Source organism: Gallinula chloropus (assembly GCF_964237585.1).
Source record: "Gallinula chloropus genome assembly, chromosome: 27".
Classification (NCBI taxonomy): Eukaryota; Metazoa; Chordata; class Aves; order Gruiformes; family Rallidae; genus Gallinula; species Gallinula chloropus.
Window position 1 is genome coordinate 2,066,296 of NC_140112.1, and position 24,361 is coordinate 2,090,656.

Genomic DNA, 24,361 nt, shown 5'->3' on the forward strand with positions numbered 1-24,361 from the left:
ATCTCCTCTCCCCCTTCCCTCCTCCAGCTTCACTCCATCCCCCTTGTCCTGCCAGTCTCTGCCCTTTAACAAGCCAATTCCCCTCCTGTTCCTCTGCTCCCTTCAAGGACTGGAAGGCTGCAATGAGGTCCCCCCACAGCCTTCTCTTCTCCAGGCTGAACCAGCCCAGCTCCCTCAGCCTCTCTCCGTAGGGGAGGTGATATCAGGGACACAGACGTGACGTGGTGCAGTGGGATGAAATCCAGGTTCTGCACTTGGAAACCAAACCCAACAGTTTCTTCCTCAGTCTGGAAAAAATCTCCGTCCTGCTGGTGAATCAGAGGGGGGCTGTGAGCAGGAGCTGGGTGCTCTGATCCTGGAGATAAATGAAATCCTGGAATACAAGAAGAACGTGTGTTTCCCATCAAGGTGGGGGAATGGTTTGGCAAGCCCACCTGGAGCACCCCATGCCTCTGCTCTGGGTGGGTTCTGAGCCAGGGAGATGGGCAGAGAAGGGAATGAGGCTGGCAAGGAAAATCTTAGGAGAGCTTATTTTACAGAAGGTGACCAAGGGCTGCTTGTTTGGACTAGCAAAGAGACAGGGACCTGGCAGCAGGTGGTAAATGTTAGGAGGATGGTAAAGGATTCAGACCAAAAGGCTGAAGTTGGCAGCATAAGGTATGGGTGCAAAATGCTGTGAAACTGGGAGGACAGAGCTGACCTGCCTCTGTCCCTCTGGGAGAACTGCAGGTGCCAGTGAGCTGCTTTATGGATTAGGCTGGTGGAAAGTAGGTGCCTCCAACCAAAGCCTGGGCTTAGGGCACTGCCTGAGCCAGAGCAGGGGAGAGCCAGGAACTCAGCCTGTGCAGAAGGAGGGATGTTTCTGGGGCTTGGTGAGGGGAAAACAGGAGTGGTGTGATGAAGAGCAGCTGCAGGAACACCCCTGCAGAGGACAGGGCATCAGCAGGAGCTCTGATAGAGCGACCCAGGGTCAGACGGTGCAGAGTGTGGAGTGTGCCCCGATCTGGGCTGGCACTGGCTGGCTGCTCCCTCCACACTCCAAAGACTTTGCACATCTTTCCTAAAGCAACCAGCCTGTGCCAGCAACAAACCCACCCACTGCCTCCTTCCTGAAGGGCCGTGTGCTTTGCCTAACTGCTCCCATCCTGGAGAGCAGCGGGATAGAGATGAAAACTTCCTCTGGGGTGGGCACTTCATTGCTGATCTCAGCCAAGAGCTGTCACCCTCAGAGCAGAAACTCTCCCCTCCTGGAATGGGAGAGGACACCCCCTTTCTTCAGAGCCCTGCTGACCTCTTTATTCACCCCCCCAGCAGCGCCGGGCACACGTTAGGGCTCAGCCTCCCCCACCCTGCAGCTCCCCAGCCTGCCAGCTTGTCCATTTTTGCCTGTTTTCTCACTAGGTTGGCCCATTGCCTTTAAAAGGCTAAATGCTCCGGACTAAATTTGGTCATGCAGCTCTGCATGGTTCCCTGGAATGTCCTCGGGTTTCAGGCTCCTCTGATAGCACCATTCCCCGCCTCCCCCTGGGCTCCATTGGCTTCCCAGCACCCGAATCACGGCTGGATCCTGTTATTGGCCAACTCTTGGGCTGAGGGGTGTCCCCTCTGTAGAACTACTATATCCCAGGGGCTGCAGCTATTGAGCGCTGCTGAGATTTAACACTTCAGCACCTGCTGCTGCTCCTGGAGTTGGGAAGGGAGAAGCAGCTTTGGAGCTTCGGCTTCGGTTTTGTTTCTCTTTGCTTGGGTACCACACACAACCGCAACCGTGTCTCGCCAAAGAGCCAAGATGTCCAAAGTGGCCAAATACCGGCGACAAGTCAGTGAAGATCCAGATATAGACAGTTTATTGTCTACCTTGTCTCCAGAGGAGATGGAGGAGCTGGAAAAGGAGCTGGACGTGGTGGATGCAGATGGGAGCATCCCTCCGGACCTCGGGCCGAAAAAGCAAGCGGAAAATTCCTCTCCCGGCCCGCAGAACTGCGACGGGACGCTCAACCACCGCGAGAAGGAGAGCGGGAAAGGCCTCCAGAGGGAACACTCTGGAGAGGTAAGTCCCATCTCCCCCCGCCCTTGGGCTGTGTGGGTGGCAAGTGCAAGGCCGTACCTGGGAGCTCTGCTGCGCTGGTTGAGGGGATGGGATGGAAAGCGTCCCCAGAAAGTGGCATCTTGGGCCTGTTCAAGAGGGATAGCTGTCATGTGGGGACCTGAGGAGCGAGGCAGGGAGCTGGGCTGGCTGCTCTGGGAGGGAACAGGGTGTTTCATGAAGTCCCTGTGTTGCTCACCAAGCCCAAACCTGTGCTGGCACCAGGGATTTTCTCTCCAGCTCTCCTCTAGCATCCCCTGGCAGGGTTGGCAGCAGAGGTGGTATTCCCAGGAGGCCAGTGCAGTGACAACCATCCCATGGGCTGCCTTCTCCTTTTCCTCCCATTTTTTTTTCCCTTTGGAGGTCTCTGGACTCTTGGTCCTCTCAATTCTTCTTGTGCAGAAGCTTAAACAGTCTCTGGTTCCTGTGGAATCAAAAAAAAATGTGCTGCTGTGTGGAAATCACCCCGAGAAGCAGGTTTTGCCCCAAGATATTCGTTCTGTGTTTATTGTTCAGTTGAAATTCATTCTTTTCTTTGGATTTGGGTACATTTATCTCCTTCTCTGCACCTGGCAAATACTTTAATCACTTGCTCTGAGCTAGAAAGCTTCCTGCCAGTCTTGCTTCTCTTTTTGTGCCTTGCCTTAGTGGGAGCCAACCCCACCTCTCCACAACATTTCTTAACCTCTGCACTAAGAATATTTGGTATGTGCTTCGTGCGTGGGAAGCTGGGAAGCATTTGGTTTCCCTAGTTTTTCATGGCAGGCTGAGCCAGAAAATGAAAGAAGGAAACTCTTGAGCTATTTATCTGTGGAGTCCCAGGCTGGGTCTGCATCTGCTGTGACGGGACAGGGCTGAGGAGTATCAGCAGCGTAAGCAGAGCAGAGGCTTATGTGGATGCCTCTCTGTTGCCTGCTCTGGCTCTGGTTCCTTATCTATTCCCAGTCACCCAGGATCTCCCAGCTTGGTAACTGAGCTCTAACTTCCCTGGGAGCACTTGGAAGTAGCTCTTTATGGATCTGCATGGAGTTTATTCTAGGAGAGTTCTCTCCTGAACAGACTGTGGGAGAAAACAAGGAGAAAAAGATTGAAATTTGCATCTGTGGGAGAAATCAATGAAGGTTTATTTGGGAGACCTGGACAAGAGGTTTAATTAGTTCCCCCCACCCCTTGAGCTGCCTGGGAGCTTTGCTCTGGCTGTGAGGACACGGCAGTCACAGCTTTCATGTGGTGTTTGGGGTGGGCTGGGGGCCAGAAAGCACCGTGCCCCTCCCTGCAAGAGCTCCAAGTTTATTTTCCCACTGAGTTGCTGTCACATGGAGGGAACTGCAGATGCTGCTGGCCAAACCTGCCTAGGAGGAAAAATGCTGTTGTGTGATCCCAGTTGTCCCAGTGATGCTGCAGGGGTACACACTGGTTTGTGGGTGATCCCAGCACTGAGAGCTGACATTGAAAAAGCTGTTCCTTCAGGCAGGGTGACCCTTGTATTCACCATCACTAGTGATGCTGTTCTGGTTGGAGTCATGGAGCGATGAGAAGTCAGCTAGAAATTGGGACAGGGAAGTGTCTGTGATAAGGAGAAGGGGAGGAAATCTGTGGGCTTTGGAAAAGGAGAGCTGGGAAGTTGTCTGGTTAAACACTACGTTCTTTGGAAGATGCCTGAGAGGGTGTGGGTCTGTGCTGTGGGACAGGGCTCGGGATGGGGGTGAGGGATGGCAGGGGGAGGAGAGGCACCCCAGGAGAAGGTGGGGAGGGCGGTGATGGAGGTCCTGAGAAGAGCACTGGTTGCACAGTCCTTTGAACTTCAGTAGCTTTGGACATGGAAGACAAAGCAAGTTGGCTGCTGGTCAAATTTATCAGTGAAACTGGCCCAGTTAGATTGCATTGCAGTAACTGGATATGGCAGAACTGAGTTTCTTCTTCTATTTCCATCCCTGGAAGCCAAGAAAAAAATATTCTCCACCCCTTCCTCCTTGGCATTGTTAGGACCTGGGATTAGCACCTAGAAAAAGCCAGCTCCAGCGCTGGCAGGTCAGGAGCAAGGCCTTTGCTCCACCATGGGCATAGAGGATGGGATGGGATGGGACAGGATGGGATCATCAAACCACAGAAGCAATCACAGAAACCAGCCCAGGAAGCCAATGGGTTCCTCTGTCTGAGAAAGCTGCAGGGCTGTGCCTTGCTGCAGGATGGAGGGGAGAATACAGAGCCACCCAGAGCATCCCAGGCATCTCCTGAGCTCTCACCTGGCTGCTCAGAGCCCTGAGACCTGTGATGGCAAATCCCTTTCTCCTGTCAGTGGATTCACGTTGCAGCAGCAGATGAAGTGCTTGTACCAGCCAACACAGGCGCTGCGGCCACACGCCCACAGGGGATGGCATTCCCCAGCCATCACCCCCCTGATGGCTGATGTCTGTCCCTGCCTCTCTCCCTCAACAGCTCCCAGCATAGAATCAGAGAATCCCAGACTGGTCTGGGTTGGAAGGGACCCCAAGGATCACAGAGCTCCAGCCCCCTGCCACAGGCAGGGACACCAACCTCCAGGCCTGGAGCTACACAAGGTTGCCCAGGGCCCCAGCCAACCTGGCCTTGAACACCCCCAGGGATGGGGCACCCACCCCCTCTCTGGGCAGCCTGTTCCAGCCCCTCACCACTCTCTCTGCAAAGAACTTCCCCCTAATCTCTCATCTCACCCTTCCCTCCTTCAGCTTCACTCCAGCCCCTTGTCCTGCCAGTCTCTGCCCTTTAACAAGCCCATTCCCCTCCTGTTCCTCTGCTCCCTTCAGGGACTGGGAGGCTGCAATGAGGTCCCCCCACAGCCTTCTCTTCTCCAGGCTGAACCAGCCCAGCTCCCTCAGCCTCTCTCTGTAGGGAGCTGCTCCAGCCCTCTGAGCATCTCCGTGGCTCCTCTGACCCCTCTCCAACAGCCCCACATCTTGTCCTGGGGCCCCAGCTCTGGACACAGGACTCCAGCTGGGGAGGGCAGAGCAGAGAGGGACAATCCCCTCCCTGTCCCTGCTGCCACCCCTCTGCTGATGGAGCCCAGGATCCCATCGCCCTTCCCAGCTGCCAGAGCCACTGCTGGCTCAGGGGAAGTTTCTCATCCCCCATGACACCCAGGTCCTTCCCAGCAGAGCTGCTCTCAACCATCACTCATCACAAACCCAGGCAGCACCCACCCTCCCTGATTAAACACGTTGAGCAAACCCTTTGCAACCCAGGAGCAGCACATGGGGTGGGGGAAGCACGAGGGCAGGGAAGGAATGGGAGGCCCTTCCAGTGGGACTGGCCCTCTGAACATCTGGAAGATGTTATCCTGCATCTGCAATGTCTCTTCAGCAGGGAGGGACAGGGAGGGGGGGTTAGATTCCTGTCCTTGACCCCTGGGGAGTTTATAGGCTCGTAGCTGCCCTGCACGATGGCACTGAGGGCAGGAGGCATCAGGGTGATCTTATCCCAGGTCTGCAGTGGCACCTCGGGCTGTATCATTATTATTATCATTAAATTCTCACTGTTATTATTAAAATCATTGTGCAAAGCTGGGAGGTGACTGGGTCACAGCCCCTCCTTCTGCAACAGCCAGCCAGGATGAGGAGCAGGGCAGCATCTGCACGGGGCCACACTGCCCCCAGCTCCCACTCTTTCCTCCCCAAACCTCTTCCCCCACCCCACCTTTGTCCCCTCTTTGTGGCTGGTGGGACACTGGCCATTAGCTGGGATGTGCAGGAATTCCTCCAACGTGCAAAACAGGGCATTTTCAAGGGAAAATGAGGAGTTTCTGCCCATCTCCCAGTTGTTCTTTGCAGCCTGTTCCCAGCCTGGCTCCAGGCACCCCCATTCCCTTCTCAATACTGGGAGGAGTGGGTATATTTAGCAGTATTGTGACTGTAATAACACATCTTCTCAGTGATGAAAAGGGCAAACTTGGGTAACCAGGGAGCAGTTTATAAACAGCCCAAAACAGAGGTGAGCTTTGCCCTAACTCCTCCGTGCTGGGCAGCCAGAATTCACATCTTGGTGATGCGTTAATTAATTACTCTTCCTTTGGTATTGTTAGCAAGTAGAAGTACAGCCCGAGTTCAGCAGTGGGTCATGGGATGGTGCCTCTCTTTGGATGGGCCACCTTCTGGGTCCACATGTCAGGGGAGCCAAAGTTAAACTGATACTCACAATAGATCATGGAATCACTGAATGGGCAGGGCTGGAAGGGACCTTAAAGATCATCCAGTCCCACCCCCTGCCATGGGCAGGGACACCTCTCACTCAAGGCCCCATCCAACCCAGCTTTGGTCACCTCCAGGGATGGGGCAGCCACCACCTCCCTGGTCAGCCTATTCCAGAGCCTCACCACCCTCAGAGTGAAGAATTTCTTCCTAATATCTGACCTAAATCTCCCCCCTTCCAATTTAAACCCATTCCCCCTTGTGCCATCGCTCCATGCCCTTCTAAAAAGTCCCTCCCCAGCTTCCTTGTACTGGAAGGTGCTGTAAGGACCCCCCTTCTCTTCTCCAGGCTGAACCAGCCCAGCAATCCCAGCCTGGCTTCACAGGAGAGGTGCTCCAGCCCTCCACTCATCTTTGTCCTCCTCTGGACCTGTTCCAACAAGTCTATGTCCTTCTTGTGTTGGGGACTCCAGAGCTGGACCCAGCACTGCAGGTGGGGTCTCAGGAGAGCAGAGCAGAGGGGACAATCCCCTCCCTTGACCTGCTGGCCACACTCCTTTTGATGCAGCCCAGGATGCAGTTGGCCTTCTGGGCTGAGAGCATGGATTGTCAGCTCACATCGAGCTTCTCACCCACCAGCACCCCCAAGTCCTTCTCTGCAGGGCTGCTCTCTAGCACTTCATCTCCCACCCAATGATGACGATTGCCCCAACCCAGGTGGAGGACCTTGCACTTGGCCTTGTTGAACCTCATGAGGCCCACCTCTCCAAGTCCCTCTGGATGACATCCCATCCTTCTGGCGTGTCAACTTCAGCTTGGTGTCACTAGATGGTTTCTAACAGCTTGTGGCTCTTTGCTGCAGCAGGCAAAGGCTCAATGACAGATGGGTCTATGTTGGAACCATGTCTTAGAGCTGAAGCAGTGGCATTGACCAGAGGATGATTTACCTGGGGCACATCTGACTTGCTATCGCTTGAAGTCTTTGTTTCATGCCAGGAATTTCTCCTTGGAAGAGGAAAAGCTGCCTGTGCCAGGGGACAGGGATTAGGCATGGGTAGCTCTGTGGGATGGGTATCTCTGACAGCTGAGCTGGAGTCTGTGAGAGCTGGTCTGCTTTTGTCCAGTTCCTCCTCTCCTGTTGGTGACATCTCCTTTAAGAAGCATGGAGTTGTGCATATAGCACCCTGACACACACCCAGAGGTGACCCCATCCTTCCTGTTGGCTGAAGCCCCTCTGGCATTTCCCTAGTGATGGAGAGGATTCATTCCAGGGCCACAGAAACTCCTTGATAGCAACACATGGTGGCTAACTCTTTCCATGAAAGCCTAGGGAGCAGCTCCTTGGAGGAGAAGGCTGTGAGTAGGACGAGGCATTGGATGCCAGGGCAGATGTGCACAGTGCCCAAGCCCTCCTCACTGCAGGCTGCATACAGCTGACAGTGAGTGGTGGGACATCGTCCTTCATGTCCAGGTTTTGATGCAGAGGGAAAGGCAGTGACCTTGGAAGGCACCTACTTAACCCAAGTGCAGCGTGTTTGAAGGATTCTGGTGCTGCCAGAGGACAGCAGGTCCTATTGCCATGGATAAGGATGACAAAAGTCCTTGGGAAAGTCTTCTAAAAACTCCTACCTTCCTTTCTAACTTACTGGGGGGTGTGGTGTAGACCTGGCGTCTGCTGTTGGGTGGTGGTTAATCTGGTTACTGTATGTGGTGTATCTGGTGGCTGTATGTGGAGGGAGGTACCATGAAAAGTGGAGATCCCTACCAAGGAACCCTTCTTCCCCACCATGGCAAAACAAGTTAGTACTTAAATTTCTTATTAATGCTTCAAGCTTGTCATCTTTCCATGAAAATACCCAGAGGGAAACCAAGCTCCACGTTTAAATGGCCAGGGCAGGCATGAGGGGAATGGCAAGCCAGGGAAGAGAAGTGGTTGTTTCATCCTTCAAGCATCTTACCAGCCTGTGACTAACATGTGTGTGTTTAAACTCTGCTGCTCTGTTTATCAGCCGGTTCTGTCGATATGCCAAGACTGTTCCTTCCCTCTTCCAAGAGTCTCCACCAGTTCCCAGCTCTTGCCTTTCTTTTAACCATGTCCTGGGTAGTCTGGGTGACTGCTTGTCCCTCATCGTTGTCCTGCCCAGCTCCTGGCTGCCAAAAGAGGTGTGAAGGATGGGTGATGCTGGGACATCCTTCCTCTTGGTGCATCTCCAGCAGCTCCCAGCTCACTCTGGGGAGAAGATGTGGGACATTCCCCATGGGCAGGGGATGAAGGAAGGTTTAAATTAGATATTAGGGGGAAGTTCTTTGCAGAGAGAGTGGTGAGGGGCTGGAACAGGCTGCCCAGAGAGGGGGTGGGTGCCCCATCCCTGGGGGTGTTCAAGGCCAGGTTGGATGAGGCCCTGGGCAGCCTTGTGTAGCTCCAGGCCTGGGAGGTTGGTGTCCCTGCCTGTGGCAGGGGGTTGGAGCTCTGTGATCCTTGGGGTCCCTTCCAACCCAGCCCAGTCTGGGATTCTATGAGGGTCCTTCCACCCAGCACCCAGCGGGAGCTGGCGGCTTCCTGGGCTTTGCATTACTCCCACAGATGACAGTCAGGGATATCCAAAATAGTTCCCCACTCTGAAAGAAACCAACAGTGTTGAGTCATTTCTCTTTGGTCCTTAAAGGAGGCCACAGATGGTTTCTGCTTTGTTTGTGGCCTCTCCAGCTTGCTGCAGAACAGCCTGTCCAGAAGAGCCTTTTTATTTGTCACTTTCCCTTGCTCAGAAATGAAACCCACTGTTGTTTCATTCTTCATCTCTGAACACACACACCCCCCTTGCAATGAGGAGGATGAGCATCAGAAGCGAGAGCTGCCAGCTAAGCAGCAGGCGGTCAACCAGACCTCTGAGGAGAAAAGAGAAGCAGTGACACAGAACTGAAGGATCTGCAGTGTGGAGAACAGCTGAAGTGAGTGAGGTGGCACCCAGGCTCTGAGAAGGAGCATCCCAGCCATCAGGCAGCGATGGGAGAAACTCAGCTTTGCTGCGAGTGGGGCCAGTGGCAGCACAGAGCGTTCCCGGAGCCTCGCGGGTCACACGCTGGGTCTGGAGATACCCAGTCCATCTAAGGGCACAAACTGGGGGAAAAGCTGAATTTCTAGTCAGTCTGGGGGGAAAAAAAATGAGTAAAAAAACCCCTTGGGTTCTATATTTACACAAACCACAACTGGGATGTGGATAAAGCCATGGAAATGCCTGGAGCATTCAGCTTATATGGGCTGAGCTGCCACAGCCAGGGAGGTTTATTGGCTGTTTACATTGAGCTGATAAATAGACACAGAGAGGAGGAGAAGAGCTGGGATTCTCTACGTATCGCTTTCTTTCGCAGCGTCATGACATCACTTGGGGGCTAAAATGGTCTCGGTGACTCAGCTCCCAGCAGGGCGCTGGGATTAACTGGCCATGTCACTCAAGCCCACCCTGTGCTGTGGTGGGAATCGCAGCGCGGTGGAGAGAGGGAGAACCTCACTTTGCAGGGGAGGAGGGACCAGGGCACTTGTCTTGGAGTCATGGTGTGGACAGCAGCAGTGATGGTGGGCCAGCAGGAAGCAGTGTGAGTCCTGACCAGTATGAAGTGGTGTGAGTCCTGACCAGTATGAAACAATGTGAGTCCTGACCAGTATGAAGTGGTGTGAGTCCTGACCAGTATGAAGCAATGTGAGTCCTGACCAGCATGAAGTGGTGTGAGTCCTGACCAGTAAGAAGCAATGTGAGTCCTGACCAGTAAGAAGCAATGTGTGTCCTGACCAGTATGATGTGAGTCCTGACCAGTATGAAGTGGTGTGAGTCCTGACCAGTATGAAGCAGCGTGAGTCCTGACCAGTATGAAGCAGTGTGAGTCCTGACCAGTATGAAGTGGTGTGAGTCCTGACCAGTATGAAGCAGTGTGAGTCCTGACCAGTATGAAGTGGTGTGAGTCCTGACCAGTATGAAACAATGTGAGTCCTGACCAGTATGAAGCAGCGTGAGTCCTGACCAGTATGAAGCAGTGTGAGTCCTGACCAGTATGAAACAATGTGAGTCCTGACCAGTAAGAAGCAATGTGAGTCCTGACCAGTATGATGTGAGTCCTGACCAGTATGAAGCAATGTGAGTCCTGACCAGTATGAAGCGGTGTCAGTCCTGACCAGTATGAAGTGGTATCAGTCCTGCTCCCTCCTTTCTTCCACCCAGAGCTGAGCAAGGGAGAAGAGCTGCAGAAATGCCACAGGGCAGGTGACAGCCCCGGGGTCACAGGGGTGTTCTGGTGACCACCGACACCGAGTTGAGTAGCACAGGGCTGAGACATGGGTTTTGGGTCAGGATTCACACCAAGACCTGGCGGATACTGCCAAAGGCTCTGAGCAGTGCTGGCTCCTGGCAGGAGGACACGAGCGCCGGGCGGACACGCCGGCACGGGAACCGGCACCAGCACAGCCACGAGAGCTGCCTGCAGCAGAGAGGGAGCTGCACTTTGCTTCCTTTCAGGGAAGATCTTCAGCTTCTGAGAACTAGAGATCGTGACTCCTGGCATGCCCTGCTTTGTCTCATGAAGTGCTGTGGTCTGGCTGCAGCTCCCACGTGGTGTAGGAGCCCAAGGAGCCAGTGCTCTTGTTTCTCACAAGCTATTTAAGACCAGCAAAACAACTCTGGTTTTGGCAGGTGGGCACCTGGGGCTGGCACCTGCTTCAAAGACCTTGATTCATCCTCCCACACTGGGTGCCTGTGGCCACTGGCGATGCTGTGAGGTGTCTGTGATGGTCCCATGGGCTGGCTGGTGGGACACGTAGAAGACCTGCACCAACAAAGGGGCCTGGAGATGCTTTCCATGCAGTCCCAGGAGGCTGGGAGCCACAGTCCTGCTGCTTAAGCATCCAGCGACGCAGAGGACAGGAGACAGGATCCGATGGTCTCTAGGGCTCATTTGCTGTCCTGGTACTAAAAACCTGAGAAAGGTTTTTCATGGGCTGCCCAAAGGAAGCCCACTGAGCAGCAATCCATCCCTGAGGTGGCCGTGCTGTGAACCACTGATGTTCACAGCCCTTTGCAACCTCTGCTGAAGAGGAGGTGATCAGAGACAAGGTCTCACCTTGGGAATGTCCAGCTCACTCCTGGTAGTGCCAGGAGAAAGGACCTGGAGTACAAGGGACAGAAGAGACAAAACCTGGCTTCTGAAGGCAGATTTTGTTAGAGAAGGAAGAGTTTCCATCTGCAGAGCGTCCAGTGGCTTTAAGAGCTCTCTGGAAGGGCTGGAGCTATTCTATTAAAGGAAACCCAATTAAAATGTTTGTTATCTGCCTTAATTCAGCCACGCAGGCAAAGCAAGGCAAAAGTCAGGGCCAGAAGTTGTCCAGCCTCTGGAACAGCACTGCAGCTCCAGAGGAGGATGTTTTCAAAAACATTGGCCTGGGAAGTGCAAAGAGCCAGTGCTATTCAGGGTCAGGAAGGTCTGAGCAGAAGGGACAGGGAATAACTAAGCTCCTCGTTAAAATAACGAGCAATAGCCAGGGCAGGACAGGGCAAGGAGTTGTTTACATCGCTCTGAGCACATCCAGCATGGCTGGAGGGCCATGCTTGTGTCCCTGTGTTGGAAGCCAAGGTCCTTTCACCCTTATTTCATGCCCCAAGAATCCAAACGTGCCCAGAGAGAAGCTGTTTGGTGCCTGGGAAGGGTTCTGCCAGGGTGGCCGTGGGGACAGGGTGTCTCACACCACCAGCCCAGGAGAAGGTGGTTGAGGACCAGGAGAGATTTGCTCTGGCACTGCTGTGGGTAGAGGAATGCCAGATCCTCTTGGAAGTAGGTGGGTGTCCTGTAGACCTGGACTTGCCTGTCCTGGGCAAGCTGGGCCAGCAGAAGCTTCGGGGTCCCGTTTCCTCCAGTGGTCCCTGGGTTTAGCAGCTCTCAGAACTCATCCAAGGACACAGCATTTTTTCCAGGAATGTCCTTGGCTCTGAGTTGTCCCTGAGACAAAATTGGCTGAGGAACCGAGGAACGGAGCAGCTTGGCCAGCTTGTTGGGGTTTAGCTTGGCTCCAGCAGCCCTCTCACATGCCTGGAGTGGAATGGCAATCGGTACCCAAATACCCAGGAACATCAAGTGCAAAACAACCTGCCTTGGCCCCCCCAACCACCTCAGGGGGCTTCTGTGTGCAGTGGGACAGTCTCAGGGGACATCCCTGTCCCCTGGGACCTCTCATGTGGCTTGTGCCCAGCCTCCTCAGCCCCCTGAGCCCATGGTTGCACTGAGGGGTGGTGGGATGCTGGTGCCTTGCTCACAGTCTCTGCCTGGGTGTTGGGGTGGTTGGGCAGGATGGTGGGGACACCCACCCATACAAGTAGGTCAGCATCTCCAGAAGATGATGCATGTGCACTGGTGGAGCTGTGGGCTGGATCTCGGAGTCTCTTGGTGGCTCTGGGGACTTTTTAGCATGTGTAGGGCAGGCTGAAACCCCTCAGTCAGTGATTCCAGATTGGCTCATTAGTTACAGGTCTGTAACGATGCTGAACCCCCCCTGCTTCCCAGAGCCAAACCCGCCTTCCTTCCCTTGCCAGTCTGGTCCAGGAGTTCCCAGCTGAGTGACATTTCTTGGTGAGCTGTCTCTCTGGCTCTCAGAGGTCTCCCCTTGGCCCTGGGGCTTCCCCATTTCCTGCCTCTCCCACCTCCAAACCCCCTCTGTCACTCAGGGGTCGATGGAGCATTGCTGGAGGGTGCCTGTTGCCGAAGCCCTGCCGTGCCAAGAGATGAACTGGTACATCTCCTGTCGGCTGTGGGGGGAATTTCTTGTCCCAGCAGAGGAACAGTCTCTTGATCTGGACTTTATCCCCCATTCCTACCTCTGTGGAGGGATTCTGGTTGGTTTCCAAGGAGCATGGCTCTGGATAGATGGTGGTGTAAGCCACATGCCAAGCAGCCAGCATGCCAAAGTGGCTCTGCTGGTGGAGTTGCTGGAGGGGAGGGAGGCAGTGAGTTGCAAGAAGATTCATGGGCTCCATTGTACCTGCAGAATTTACCCTGTGTGGCTGGGTAATTGCTGGATTAATTAAGTTTAGGTGGTCCAGCTGTCCTTCAGCAAACATCTGCATCTTGGCTTAGGAGGGCCCTGCGCTCGTGTTGGGCAGTTTTGTTGCAAGGGATGGCTACTCCTTGGTACTTGCAGGGGTGCAGGCACAAGCCTGGTGCCTACAAGTGGGAGTGCAGCTCGACTGCCTCAGCTGAATAGGTCCCTGAAGGTGCCATCGCTCGCTGCTCGCTCTGCCCCATGGTTCTCCCTGATGTTCCTCAAGAACAGATGTCCCTGCACCTGCACACAGGAGACAGCAGCGTGCCCTGGGGCTGAGAGAGACAATGGGATCCTGTGGGCATCAGGAGGAGTGTGGGCAGCAGGTCACAGGAGGGGATCCTCCCCCTCTGCTCTGCCCTGGTCAGGTCCCACCTGGAGTGTTGTGTCCAGTTCTGGGCTCCCTGGGATCAAACAGACAGGGATCTCCTGGAGAGAGTCCAGAGGAGGGACAGAGATGATGAAGGGTCTGGAGCATCTCCCCTGTGAGGAAAGGCTGAGGGAGCTGGGGCTGTTCAGCCTGGAGAGAAGAAGACTAAGGGGGGACCTTATTAATGGTTATAAATATCTTCAGTATGGGATGCAGGGGAAATGGGCAGCCCCTTTTCAGTGTCTGTGGGGACAGGACAAGGGGCAATGGCTGCAAGTTGGAGCACAGGGAGTTCCACACCAAGCTGGGGAAGAACTTTTCCCCAGTGAGGGTGAGGGAGCCCTGGGACAGGCTGCCCAGGGGGTGTGGAGTCTCCATCTCTGGAGAGATTCCAGCCCCGTCTGGACGCCGCCCTGTGCAATATGAGCTGGGGAGCTGCTTTGGCAGGGGGGTTGGACCCCAGGAGCTCTCCAGGTCCCTTCCAACCCCTGGGATTCTGTGATTCTGTGACAACCCTGCCCCCTGCTTGGGTGTGTGTGGAGCCACGTCCCCATTGCCACCCTCAGCGAGCAGCAGCTGGAGCTGCCACCACGTTGGGCCTAACTGGTGCTGGTGGCTGGGGTGGGCCTGATCCTGGCTCCAGCTTTGCCTCCCGGGCTCTTGATGCTCTCCTATCAGCTGAGGCAGGGGTTGATGCCTCACAGTTGGCTTCCAAAGGCCACCAGACATTACAGCTGAGTCAGTGGGAAGCTTCTGGGTTGAGCTGACTGGTTTTGGAGCCATTTTCACGTGAGCTCTGGGGGCAGGTTTGGCCCTGAGATCCCAGCAGTGACCCTACTGGAGGAGCCATCCTGGGCTCTTCTGGTTTCAGCCAAAACCCCCCTGAACCCAATAGTGCCCAGCTCCCCAGAACCAACGTGGGGCTGCTGGGCTACACAATACCCTTCCCCTCCCCCCCCCCCCAAATTTTCCATCCTCAGTTCTTGAGCCCTTTAGCTGAGCACATGGCTGGTGTGGTGGGGCACTGCATCCAGCCTGGTAACCCAGGTTGGATGGGGCCCTGGGCAGCCTTGTGTAGCTCCAGGCCTGGAGGTTGGTGTCCCTGCCTGTGGCAGGGGGGTTGGAGCTCTGTGATCCTTGGGGTCCCTTCCAACCCAGACCAGTCTGTGATTCTATGATTCTATGACTCTTCCCAGGACATACCTCCAAAAATAACTGCAGGCTGGTGGAAGCTGGCCCCTTCCAAAGACAAAGCATTGCTGCTACAAATGCATTTCCATATGTCCCCCCTTCCACCCCCAGCCAGGGAGTGACGTAACAGCAGCAGCCAGGCAACAAATGCCCCTTCCTCCAGCTTGGGCACAGGTTTTTGGAGTCCCAGGGTTCCCCATTGTCTCCCCCCCTTCCCCAGCATGTTCCCCTTTCACTTCAAAACCTGCCTGTGGGCACAACAGGGTCTCTCTTTGCTCTACCAGCTCCCAGCAGACACCCAGCTCCATACCTCCCCCCAAGCAGCGATTTCCTCCCCCAAAACAAGCTGCAGGGCTGTCAGGGCAGGAGGCACAAACCTTCCTCCACCACCACATCCCCACCACCCCCCCAGCAGATTTCAGCAGCCCCTTTTGCTCCCTTCCCAACCATCCCCAGCTCGAGCAGCCGTCCCAGCCCCAGCCCCAGCCCTCGCTCAGCGTCGGGAGCGGGTGCTGCAGGACGCTCAGATTCCAGGCAAGAAGTTCCCAGTCTTCCTTTGCCTTTTAAGGAAACATCTGAGTGGGTTTGAGGGTTACAAATGCTAACAAGCAATGGCAATGCTCATTTTAGTCTATTTAGAGGAAACGGGAAGGCATTTCAGTTCATCAAAACACTGGTGATTAATCAGCCCAGTACCAGGCTGTTTTCATTAGGCTTATTTTTAAAGGTCTGACACGCTGGGTAAAAATATTCCCCTAATAATGGTGCTCACAGCAGAGGGAATGGCACGGGAGGGGGTGCAGCTGAGCTGGTTTCTAGGTACCCAAGGTAAATATGTCAGCAGGGTGGAGAGGAAGGACTCAGGATGGCAATGGAGAGGGTGCAGGGCTGGTGCTGTGGATGGAGGACAGCCTGGCTGGTGGCCTGGGCTGCAGGAGAAGGAGTACTGGTGGCTGTGGGGACAGCCAGGGTTTCAAGACCAAGGGGAAGGATGGATGCTGTTCTCTCCTCCTTCTTCTCCTTCTGCTTCACCCTGCCACACAGCTCCTCTGCTGAGCTCCCAGAGCAGGAGCAGTGTGTTTCCAGACCGGAGCTGGGGACTGTGGGCTGACTGTGGGGTGTCACCAGTGAGCAGAACTGGGGATGGCACCTGGAGTGGAGCCAGGATGGCCAGGCACCCCAGGAATGGGTGTAAAGGCAGGAGGGGACAAGGACACACTGCTTCTTGGGCACACACGTGCCCTTGGGCGTGACTGAGAGCTTTTGACCTGGCTTTGGAGATGTCCCCAGCCTCCACGGAGGGATGGAGAGTCCTACACAGGTGGTGGCAGATGGGTAAGAGTGACCCTTGGTTTTAGAAACACAGATCTGATTTCTTGCCTCCAAATCTTTGCTCCCAATTCCCCCCACTCCTGCCACTGCTGATGGAGCCAGGGGCTTGCAGAGGGCCTTCCCCAGCAGGGACAGGGGTGCCACGGTCACGGCAGCTCTGCATGGACTGGAACAGCTTGGACACCTCTTACCACTTGCTACCAGCTGGTATTTCCACAATAACTTGCAGCTCTTAGACAGGACCCTTCCAGTGCATCCCAAATTTGCTGGACACACGTGATCCCACAGCAGCAGGTCACTGCACACCCATTGCCTCCCCTCTCTCCCCACCGTGGGGGCACAGCTGGCTTCTTTTCCCCCAGGCTCCTTCTCTAGAGCCTTTTTTCTGGCTCCAGGACCCTCCTTCCCAGAGACTTGCCCCACACTGGAGCACCTGGACCTGTGGCAGCACGTCCATGGATAGGTGCTGTAATGGGAACGGTGCTGTCACTGTGACCAAGACATTCCCAGCACCTGCTACAGCAGCTCTGCTGAGCAGGAGCTTCCCATGCATCCCCCCTCTGCTCTCATTTCATCTTGTTTGGAGAAATCCATCACTGCCTTTTTTGAGCACAGGAGATGATGTGGGTCCTTCTCTCCAGGGTTTCTCCTCCCCTTCTCCAAGATCTGCTAATTCCTGGCCAAAGGCTTTGCTCTGCTTGGTCTTGAATGGTCCAAGGAGCTTAGAGGAGACTAAAGGCTCCAGGTCTGTGAGGCTGTCAGGTCGTGTGAGCTTGGGCTGGGAAGGGGAAGGTTTTTTGGAGAGCTTGGTGCAGAGCTGAGCTGGGGCTCGTGGCTCTGACCCAAGGATTGGACACAGAAGGGCTGCAGAGCCCAGGGGGGGCAACTGTCTCTTCTTGCAGGGACCTGCAAGGAACCTCCAACCTCTGGGGAGTTCCTGCAAGGAACTCTCCAGACACCTTTGGAAGGCACCGTCAGGCATCGGTGTGCAGGGACAGGGCAAGGCAGCAGCATCCTCATCACACACACCCCTCCTTCTGCTGGGACAGACGTGGCTCTTCCTTCACCGAGGTGCTTTGGGATGTCACTGAACATCCTTGCACCATCCCAGCCCTGGCAACAGGGCACATCTTGGTGAGAAAGGCCACCAGCACGGTGCCAGGGGAGGTGGCATCACCTGCTCCTTGCAGCCCCTGGGATGGGGCCGTTGTGGCATCAGGGTACCACTGAGGGCCCCATCCCTGCTCCTTGGGGTTTGCAGCATCAGGGGGCTGTGGTGGAGGCAGGGACAGGCTCTGTAGGGGTCTGGCATATGCTGCTGTGTCACCTGTTTAGGTCGGTGCAGGAGAGCCAAGAAATCTCTTAGCTAAATAAACAGCACGTCCCAGATGGCATCTGTTTATACACCAGGTACAAACAGTCCCCACAGCTGCCCTGCTCCCAGCCAGGCTGGTTCTTCCCACCCAGGGAAGTGGCCCCTGGGGCCAGCGGGGCCACACGCCGGGCAGGCAGAGCCACGCTGCGTCCCGGCATGGGCACCCCAGGGCCCTGGGCTGGGGAAGGCACCGTGGCCAGGGCATCAGCTGGAGGAGGAGGCCAACCCTGGCTGCAGAGCTGGGGCTCCGGGCTCTGGTTTGTGGGTTCAAGGTGCTGGGTGAAGGCAAAGTGCTGTCCCAGCCCTGGGAGGGCACAGGGAGCTCATGAAGGCGTCTGTCTTCCAAAGGCATCGTTCTTCCTCTGAAAGGCTGAGGGAGCTGGGGCTGTTCAGCCTGGAGAGAGGAAGACTAAGGGGGGACCTTATTAATGGTTATAAATATCTTCAGTATGGGCTGCAGGGGGAATGGGCAGCCCCTTTTCAGTGTCTGTGGGGACAGGACAAGGGGCAACGGCTGCAAGTTGGAGCACAGGGAGTTCCACAGCAACATGGGGAAGAACTTTTCCCCAGTGAGGGTGAGGGAGCCCTGGGACAGGCTGCCCAGGGGGTGTGGAGTCTCCATCTCTGGAGAGATTCCAGCCCCGTCTGGACGCCGCCCTGTGCAATATGAGCTGGGGAGCTGCTTTGGCAGGGGGGTTGGACCCCAGGAGCTCTCCAGGTCCCTTCCAACCCCTGTGAGTCTGTGATTTCCCGAAGTCCTAAAGTCCCCCCAGGCAAAGATGACCCATTGCCTTGGTGCTTCCTCCTCCAGACAGCATCACTGTGGTCGAGCTGAGGACGCCCAGCTTAATCCCTGCAGATCTAAGCCTGACCTAACCACAGAGCCTCAGCATGTCACCCAGACAGAAACCCCACGGCCTAACTGGCACCCAGCAGTAACCCAGCCAGTTGAAGGGTTAGGGGCTGGGTGCTCCCTGGCTGAAGAGCACAGAGGAGAGGAGTTAAAACTGCCAAACCCAGAGGCAGGCTTTACAGTAGGATCATAGAATCATAGAATGGCAAGGGTTGGAAGGGACCCCAAGGGTCACAGAGCAAAAACCCTTCCCCAAGCCCACCCTGGTTACGTTCTTCCCTCCTGTGATGCTTGTGGACACTGGAAGATGATGTGCTGGGAAAAAATGCCTTGCAGAGTAGTCCCCATTCCCTTGGTTTGCTGCAGGGAGATAGGAAATGCCAACTCAGGTGAAAAGGAAGCCTGTTTCAGAGAGCCCAGGGCTGGCTGTGGCTGCTGGGTCAGCAGTGTCACTGGTGTCACAGGCTGTGGATGCTCCCTGGCTCACACACACATCCAGGGCAGCATGGGAATTGTGTTGGGCTCTGGGCTGGGCAAAACCACCAAGTATCCTACTGGAAACCACTTAGAAATGCTGCAAAAGCACCTGGGGCTCCCAGGGTGCAGGCACTGGATCCATCCCTGGTTAGAAAGGTGATTAGAAGGACCATAACCCTTGGAAGGTGTGATAGGAAGGGGTCAAACAGTGCAGCCTGCTAAGGGAGACGCATCCTGCCTCTCCTTAAGTTGTCATCTGTTCCCCAGGGATGGAGAGCATCCCACAGACCTCTGGAGCCCTTTGGGAAGGGATATGTGGCAGGAGGAGAGCAGAGGGACCTTAGCATGCCTGGGTCATGCAGGCTCTGCCTACCTTTAGGGATGCCAAACCCTCCCCTGGACCCGAAACCTCAGCTGGGTTCAACTTCCCTCTCCCAGAGCAGCACGTGGGGACAGCCCCCTCGGGTGGCTGGAGGATGCTCTGGGCTGTGTTCAGGGCTGAACCATCACGACTCAGAGTAGGACACGTAACTCTGAAGGGTCCTGGTGGCAGGTCTGTCCCCTGCCATGGCACAGACCAGCGCTGGCTGTCCCCATGCTGCCCCACAGCACCTCCCCACTGCCTCCCGGGGACCCTGCACGATGCTCTCACCAGGTTTCTACCAGAGGTCTCTGGTTCAAGGCAGCTCTTCCCTTGTGGGTCCAATCTAAGACCTTGCTGCAGCCAGACTGTCCTGCATCCTCCCACACCTCTTCCCTGGCTGGAGCTCTGCCCCACGGCAGCTCCGATGTGACAGAGGTGCAGGGTTGGTGACAATGACACTGGTGGCAAGTCTGGAGGTCTGAGGTATCTGTCTCTGTAATGGTTTTGGTGTCATTCTCCTGTTAGGAGAGCCGAGCGAGCGAGAAGAGCAAGGGAGCCAAGAAGGAAGAAGAAAAGGGAAAGGAAGCTCCTGCCAAAGACCTGGCCCAGAAACGAGACCCAAAAGGGGGGAAGGACTCTAAGAAGGAAGAAAGTGCTCAGAAAACAGACCCAAAGGTGAAAGCTGAGGCTGAGACCAAGCCCAAAGGCGATGCGATCAACAGCAAAGTCAAGGCCATGGAGAAAAAGCTGATGGGGAAGGAGAAAAAAGAAGAGGAGAAGGGCTTGGAGCTGAAAGACAAGGGGAAGGATAAGAAAGAGGAAGGGAAGAGCTCAGCATTGAAGAAGGATGTGAAGAAGGATAAAAAGGAGGAAGAAAAGGGCTCGGCATTGAAGAAGGATGCAGGGAAGGATAAAAAGGAAGATGAGAAGGGCTCAGCAGCAAAGAAGGAGGCAGGGACGGACAAAAAAGAAGAAGAAAAGGCTTCTGCGTTGAAGAAGGGCTCGGAGAAGGACAAAAAGGAGGAAGGGAAGAGCTCAGGGTTAAAGAAGGAGGCAGAGAAAGACACCAAGGGAGAAGAGAAGGGAGAAAATGATAAAAAAGAAGAGGAAAAGAGTTCAGCCCTGAAACAATCAAAGGATGAGGAGAAATCCCAGCCAGAGGCAGGAGAGGCAGCGGAGGAGAAACAGGAGGCCAAGGTGGCGGCCGAGAGCAGCCCCTCCAAGCCCAGCACCACCAGCAGCCCCTCGGACCAAGCCAAGGAGGACGAAGCCTCCAGCATTTTCGACGAGCTGATCGAGAAGGTGAAGAACAACGACGCCGAGGTGACCGAGGTGAACGTGAACAACTCGGACTGTATCAACAACGAGACCCTGGTGCGCTTCACCGAGGCCCTGGAGTTCAACACGGTGGTCAAGCTGTTCGCCTTGGCCAACACCCGTGCCGACGACCACGTGGCCTTCGCCATCGCCATCATGCTGAAGTCCAACAAGGTGCTGACGAGCATCAACCTGGACTCCAACCACATCACGGGCAAGGGCATCCTGGCCATTTTCCGGGCGCTGCTGCAGAACAACACCCTGACGGAGCTGCGATTCCACAACCAGCGGCACATCTGCGGGGGGAAGACGGAGATGGAGATCGCCAAGCTGCTGAAGGAGAACACCACGCTCCTGAAGCTGGGCTACCACTTCGAGCTGGCTGGGCCACGCATGACAGTCACCAACCTGCTGAGCCGAAACATGGACAAACAGAGGCAGAAACGCCTCCAGGAGCAGAAACTGGCACAGGAACGTGGGGAGAAGAAGGATCTCCTGGAGGTGCCCAAGGCTGGAGCCCTGCCGAAAGGGTCCCCCAAGTCGTCCCCGCAGCCATCCCCCAAGGCTTCCCCTAAAATTTCACCCAAGAAAGGGGGGGCTCCTGCTGCACCACCCCCACCTCCTCCTCCTCTCGCCCCACCGCTGATCAATGAGAACCTGAGGAACTCGCTCTCACCGGCCACGCAGAGGAAGTTGGGAGACCGAGCGCTGCCGGTCCAGGAGAAGAACTCGCGGGACCAGCTCCTGGCAGCCATCCGCTCCAGCAACCTCAAACAGCTCAAGAAGGCAAGTGCAGGGCCGTGGTGGGGTCGCCTCCAGGCAGCACCCGTGGGGTTAGTCTCTGGGCTGAGGGCTGAGGTCACGTCCCCCATCGCTTGGGTAGTGGGGAGGTGCAGGCTGTCCTTCTCCAGGGCAGGGTACCGAGTGGGGTGTCCGTGGTCCCAAGCCCTGTGCAGATCCATCCCTTGCAGAGCAGATGGGGTCAGCAGATCCACCCCTTGGCAGGGTGTCCAGGAGGAGAAGATCCATCGCTTGGCAGAGAGCGTGAAGGGGGCAGAACCATCCCTGGGGTGGGCAGATCCACCTCATTCCAGCAGCCAGGTTTGGCTCCAGGGTTTGGGACACAAAGGAGGAGCCAGCTTGAACCTATAGCCCCAGGGGTTGTAAATCCAAGACCTTCCCGTGCAGGAAAGGAGCAGTGGTGAGGGAGGCTTGTGGCCCTGTGTGGCCCCATGTCCTTGGAAGGCAGGAGCACAGGGGCAGCAGGTCCCCAAGGGCAGCAGCTCACGGCTGAGCCCGCACCCAGGGGGGGTGGGAGGTAGCCCAGGCTGGCCGGAGAGGCTGCGTCTCCAGCGCTGATCCCAGCACGCTGCCTTCCAACACCTCAGGGGGGTTGTGTCCCTGCCTGGGGCTGGCCACGAGCTGGAGCACCGAGCTCCAGGAAGAGATGTCCCTGGAGCACCGAGCATCCCCGGCAGGAATGGAGAGAGGGGCCCAGCTCCATCGCAGCAGGTCCCCCGGGGCCGCTCCAGCATCCCCCTTCCATCACTCCCTGCTCCTCCCAGTAACGGGATGTCTTCTCCGGCAGGTGGAGGTACCGAAGCTGCTGCAGTAGGGAGCGGGACAGCGTTCCCCCTGCAGCCCCCAGGCCTGTCCATCTTGCCATGACTGTCTCCAAGCCCTTTGGGAACCTGCAGTGACCGACGCCGAGGAGCAGCGATCTCCCTGGGACAGACAGACGGACGGAGGCAGAGCCGGGCCAGCGCGGGGCCAGCGTGGAACCTGGGCACGGCGCCGGGCCAAGACCTTCCTATTTATTCGTGTTCTGGTTGTGAAGCCTCCAAGCTCCTCTCCATCGCCAGCACCGCGCCCCGGCTGCGCCCGGCTGCCCGGAGACGCCGAGGATGGAGGAGGGGGCTGCACAACCCAAACACCCCCCCCCCTCAGAGCGTGACCAAGGGGCTCGGCACCCTCCGGATGGGGGTCCCGGGGTGGTCCAGCGGTGGGACCCCCTCACTCAGCCTTGCTTTTTGGAGGGGTAGGGGACAGTCACATCGTTGTCACAGCTTGAGCTCCCCATGGGGTCTCCAGGTGGCCAGAAGCGTTATGGGGCACAGGCAGAGCTGGGGGGGGGAGGGAGGGGGCTGGATTGGGGGGGGGGGGGGGGGCTGGACTGGAGGGTGCAGGCTGGATGTTGGGAGGAATGGGGAGGGTTAAGGAAGGGTGGCCGGGTGGGGGGTGGGGGGTACAGGGGGGGTTCCACCGCAGCCTGAAGCTTGTTCAAAGTTTGGCTTTTCAGCCCAATTGAGGTTGGGGGGGGGGGGAGAGGGTTTAGGGGGGTCCCCACATTCATGACCCACCCCACCATTCATGCCCACTCCCCCCGTGTGTAAACCAAACACCCGTGGGGGGGTCACACCTCCCCCCGGGGGCACAGGGCGGCGCGGGGCAGGTTTTTGGGGGGGGGGGGATGCGCGGTGTCCACACCCCCACCCCACACACACAGAGACCCCCCCATACCCCCCCACCCCGACCCCTTCCGACCTCCCCCCCCCCACGAAGCCTCCTGCGCGGTTTGTACGGCTGCGGCCACGGCATCGGCAATAAAGCTCACCCAGCGCTTCGCCCGGCTCGGGCTGCCCCTGCGCCCGGCAGCGGCGGGGCGGGGGGCGGGGGGCGGCTCAGCCCCCGGCCCGGGGCAGCTGTCCCGGCACCGGAACCCCCAAACCCCCCCGGGGTTCCCCGAGCCCCACCGGGCGATGGGAGCACCGCGAGCACCGTGCCTGAAGGGGTGGGAGGGGGGGGTTGGGTGGGGAAGGGGGCAGCCTTGGGGACCCCCGGTGGGGTCACCCCGTGCTTGGGAGGGGGCGGTGCCCCGGCGGGCGGGGGGGGGGGTGTCCCCGCGTCCCCCCCACCCCCTCGCATCCCCCTTATCCGGAGCCTCGGGGGGTGTTTAGAGAGCCCGGTGCCTCCCGCTGCCGTTGGGACGCCGCCGACCCCGGAGCCCGCGGTGCGACCGGACCACCGGCTGCCGGCAGGGGCCGCGCTACCTTGGTGGGCCAGGAGAGGGCGGTACCGGGGCGGTACCGGAGCGGCGGGCGGGCGGCAGGGGGCGGTACCGGGGCGGTACCGGGGCTGTACCGGAGCGGCGGCGGGGGGTAGGGGGCGGTACCGGGGCGGTACCGGGGCTGTACCGGAGCGATAGGCGGCAGGGGGCGGTACCGGGGCGGTACCGGAGCAGCGGCGGGGAATAGGGGGCGGTACCGGGGCCGTACCGGAGCGATAGGCGGGCGGTAGGGGGCGGTACCGGGGCGGTACCGGGGCTGTACCGGAGCGGCGGGCGGGCGGCAGGGGGCGGTACCGGGGCTGTACCGGGGCTGTACTGGAGCGGCGGGCGGGCAGTAGGGGGCGGTACCGGGGCCGTACCGGAGCGGCGGGCGGCAGGGGGCGGTACCGGGGCAGTACCGGAGCGGCGGGCGGGCAGTAGGGGGCGGTACCGGGCCCGTACCGGAGCGGCGGCGGGGGGTAGGGGGCGGTACCGGAGCGATATGCGGTAGGGGGCGGTACCGGGGCCGTACCGGAGCCATAGGCGGGCAGTAGGGGGCGGTACCGGGGCCGTACCGGAGCGGTAGGGGGCGGTACCGGGGCCGTACCGGGGCGGTACCGGAGCGGCGGGCGGGCAGTAGGGGGCGGTACCGGGGCTGTACCGGAGCGGTAGGGGGCGGTACCGGGGCTGTACCGGAGCGGCGGGCGGG

The 24,361-nt window shown here is 57.4% G+C and overlaps 1 protein-coding gene across 1 annotated transcript; it reads left to right on the forward strand.

Moving 5' to 3' along the window:
* Positions 1-1,673: 1,673 nt before the first annotated feature.
* On the forward strand, positions 1,674-22,719 carry LMOD1 (leiomodin 1). The gene is made up of 3 exons (XM_084276054.1): positions 1,674-2,050; positions 19,815-21,392; positions 22,195-22,719. Exons 1-3 carry the CDS (start codon positions 1,790-1,792, stop codon positions 22,219-22,221), a joined length of 1,866 nt encoding a protein of 621 aa, XP_084132180.1. The 5' UTR covers positions 1,674-1,789; the 3' UTR covers positions 22,222-22,719.
* The last annotated feature ends 1,642 nt before the right edge of the window (positions 22,720-24,361 follow it).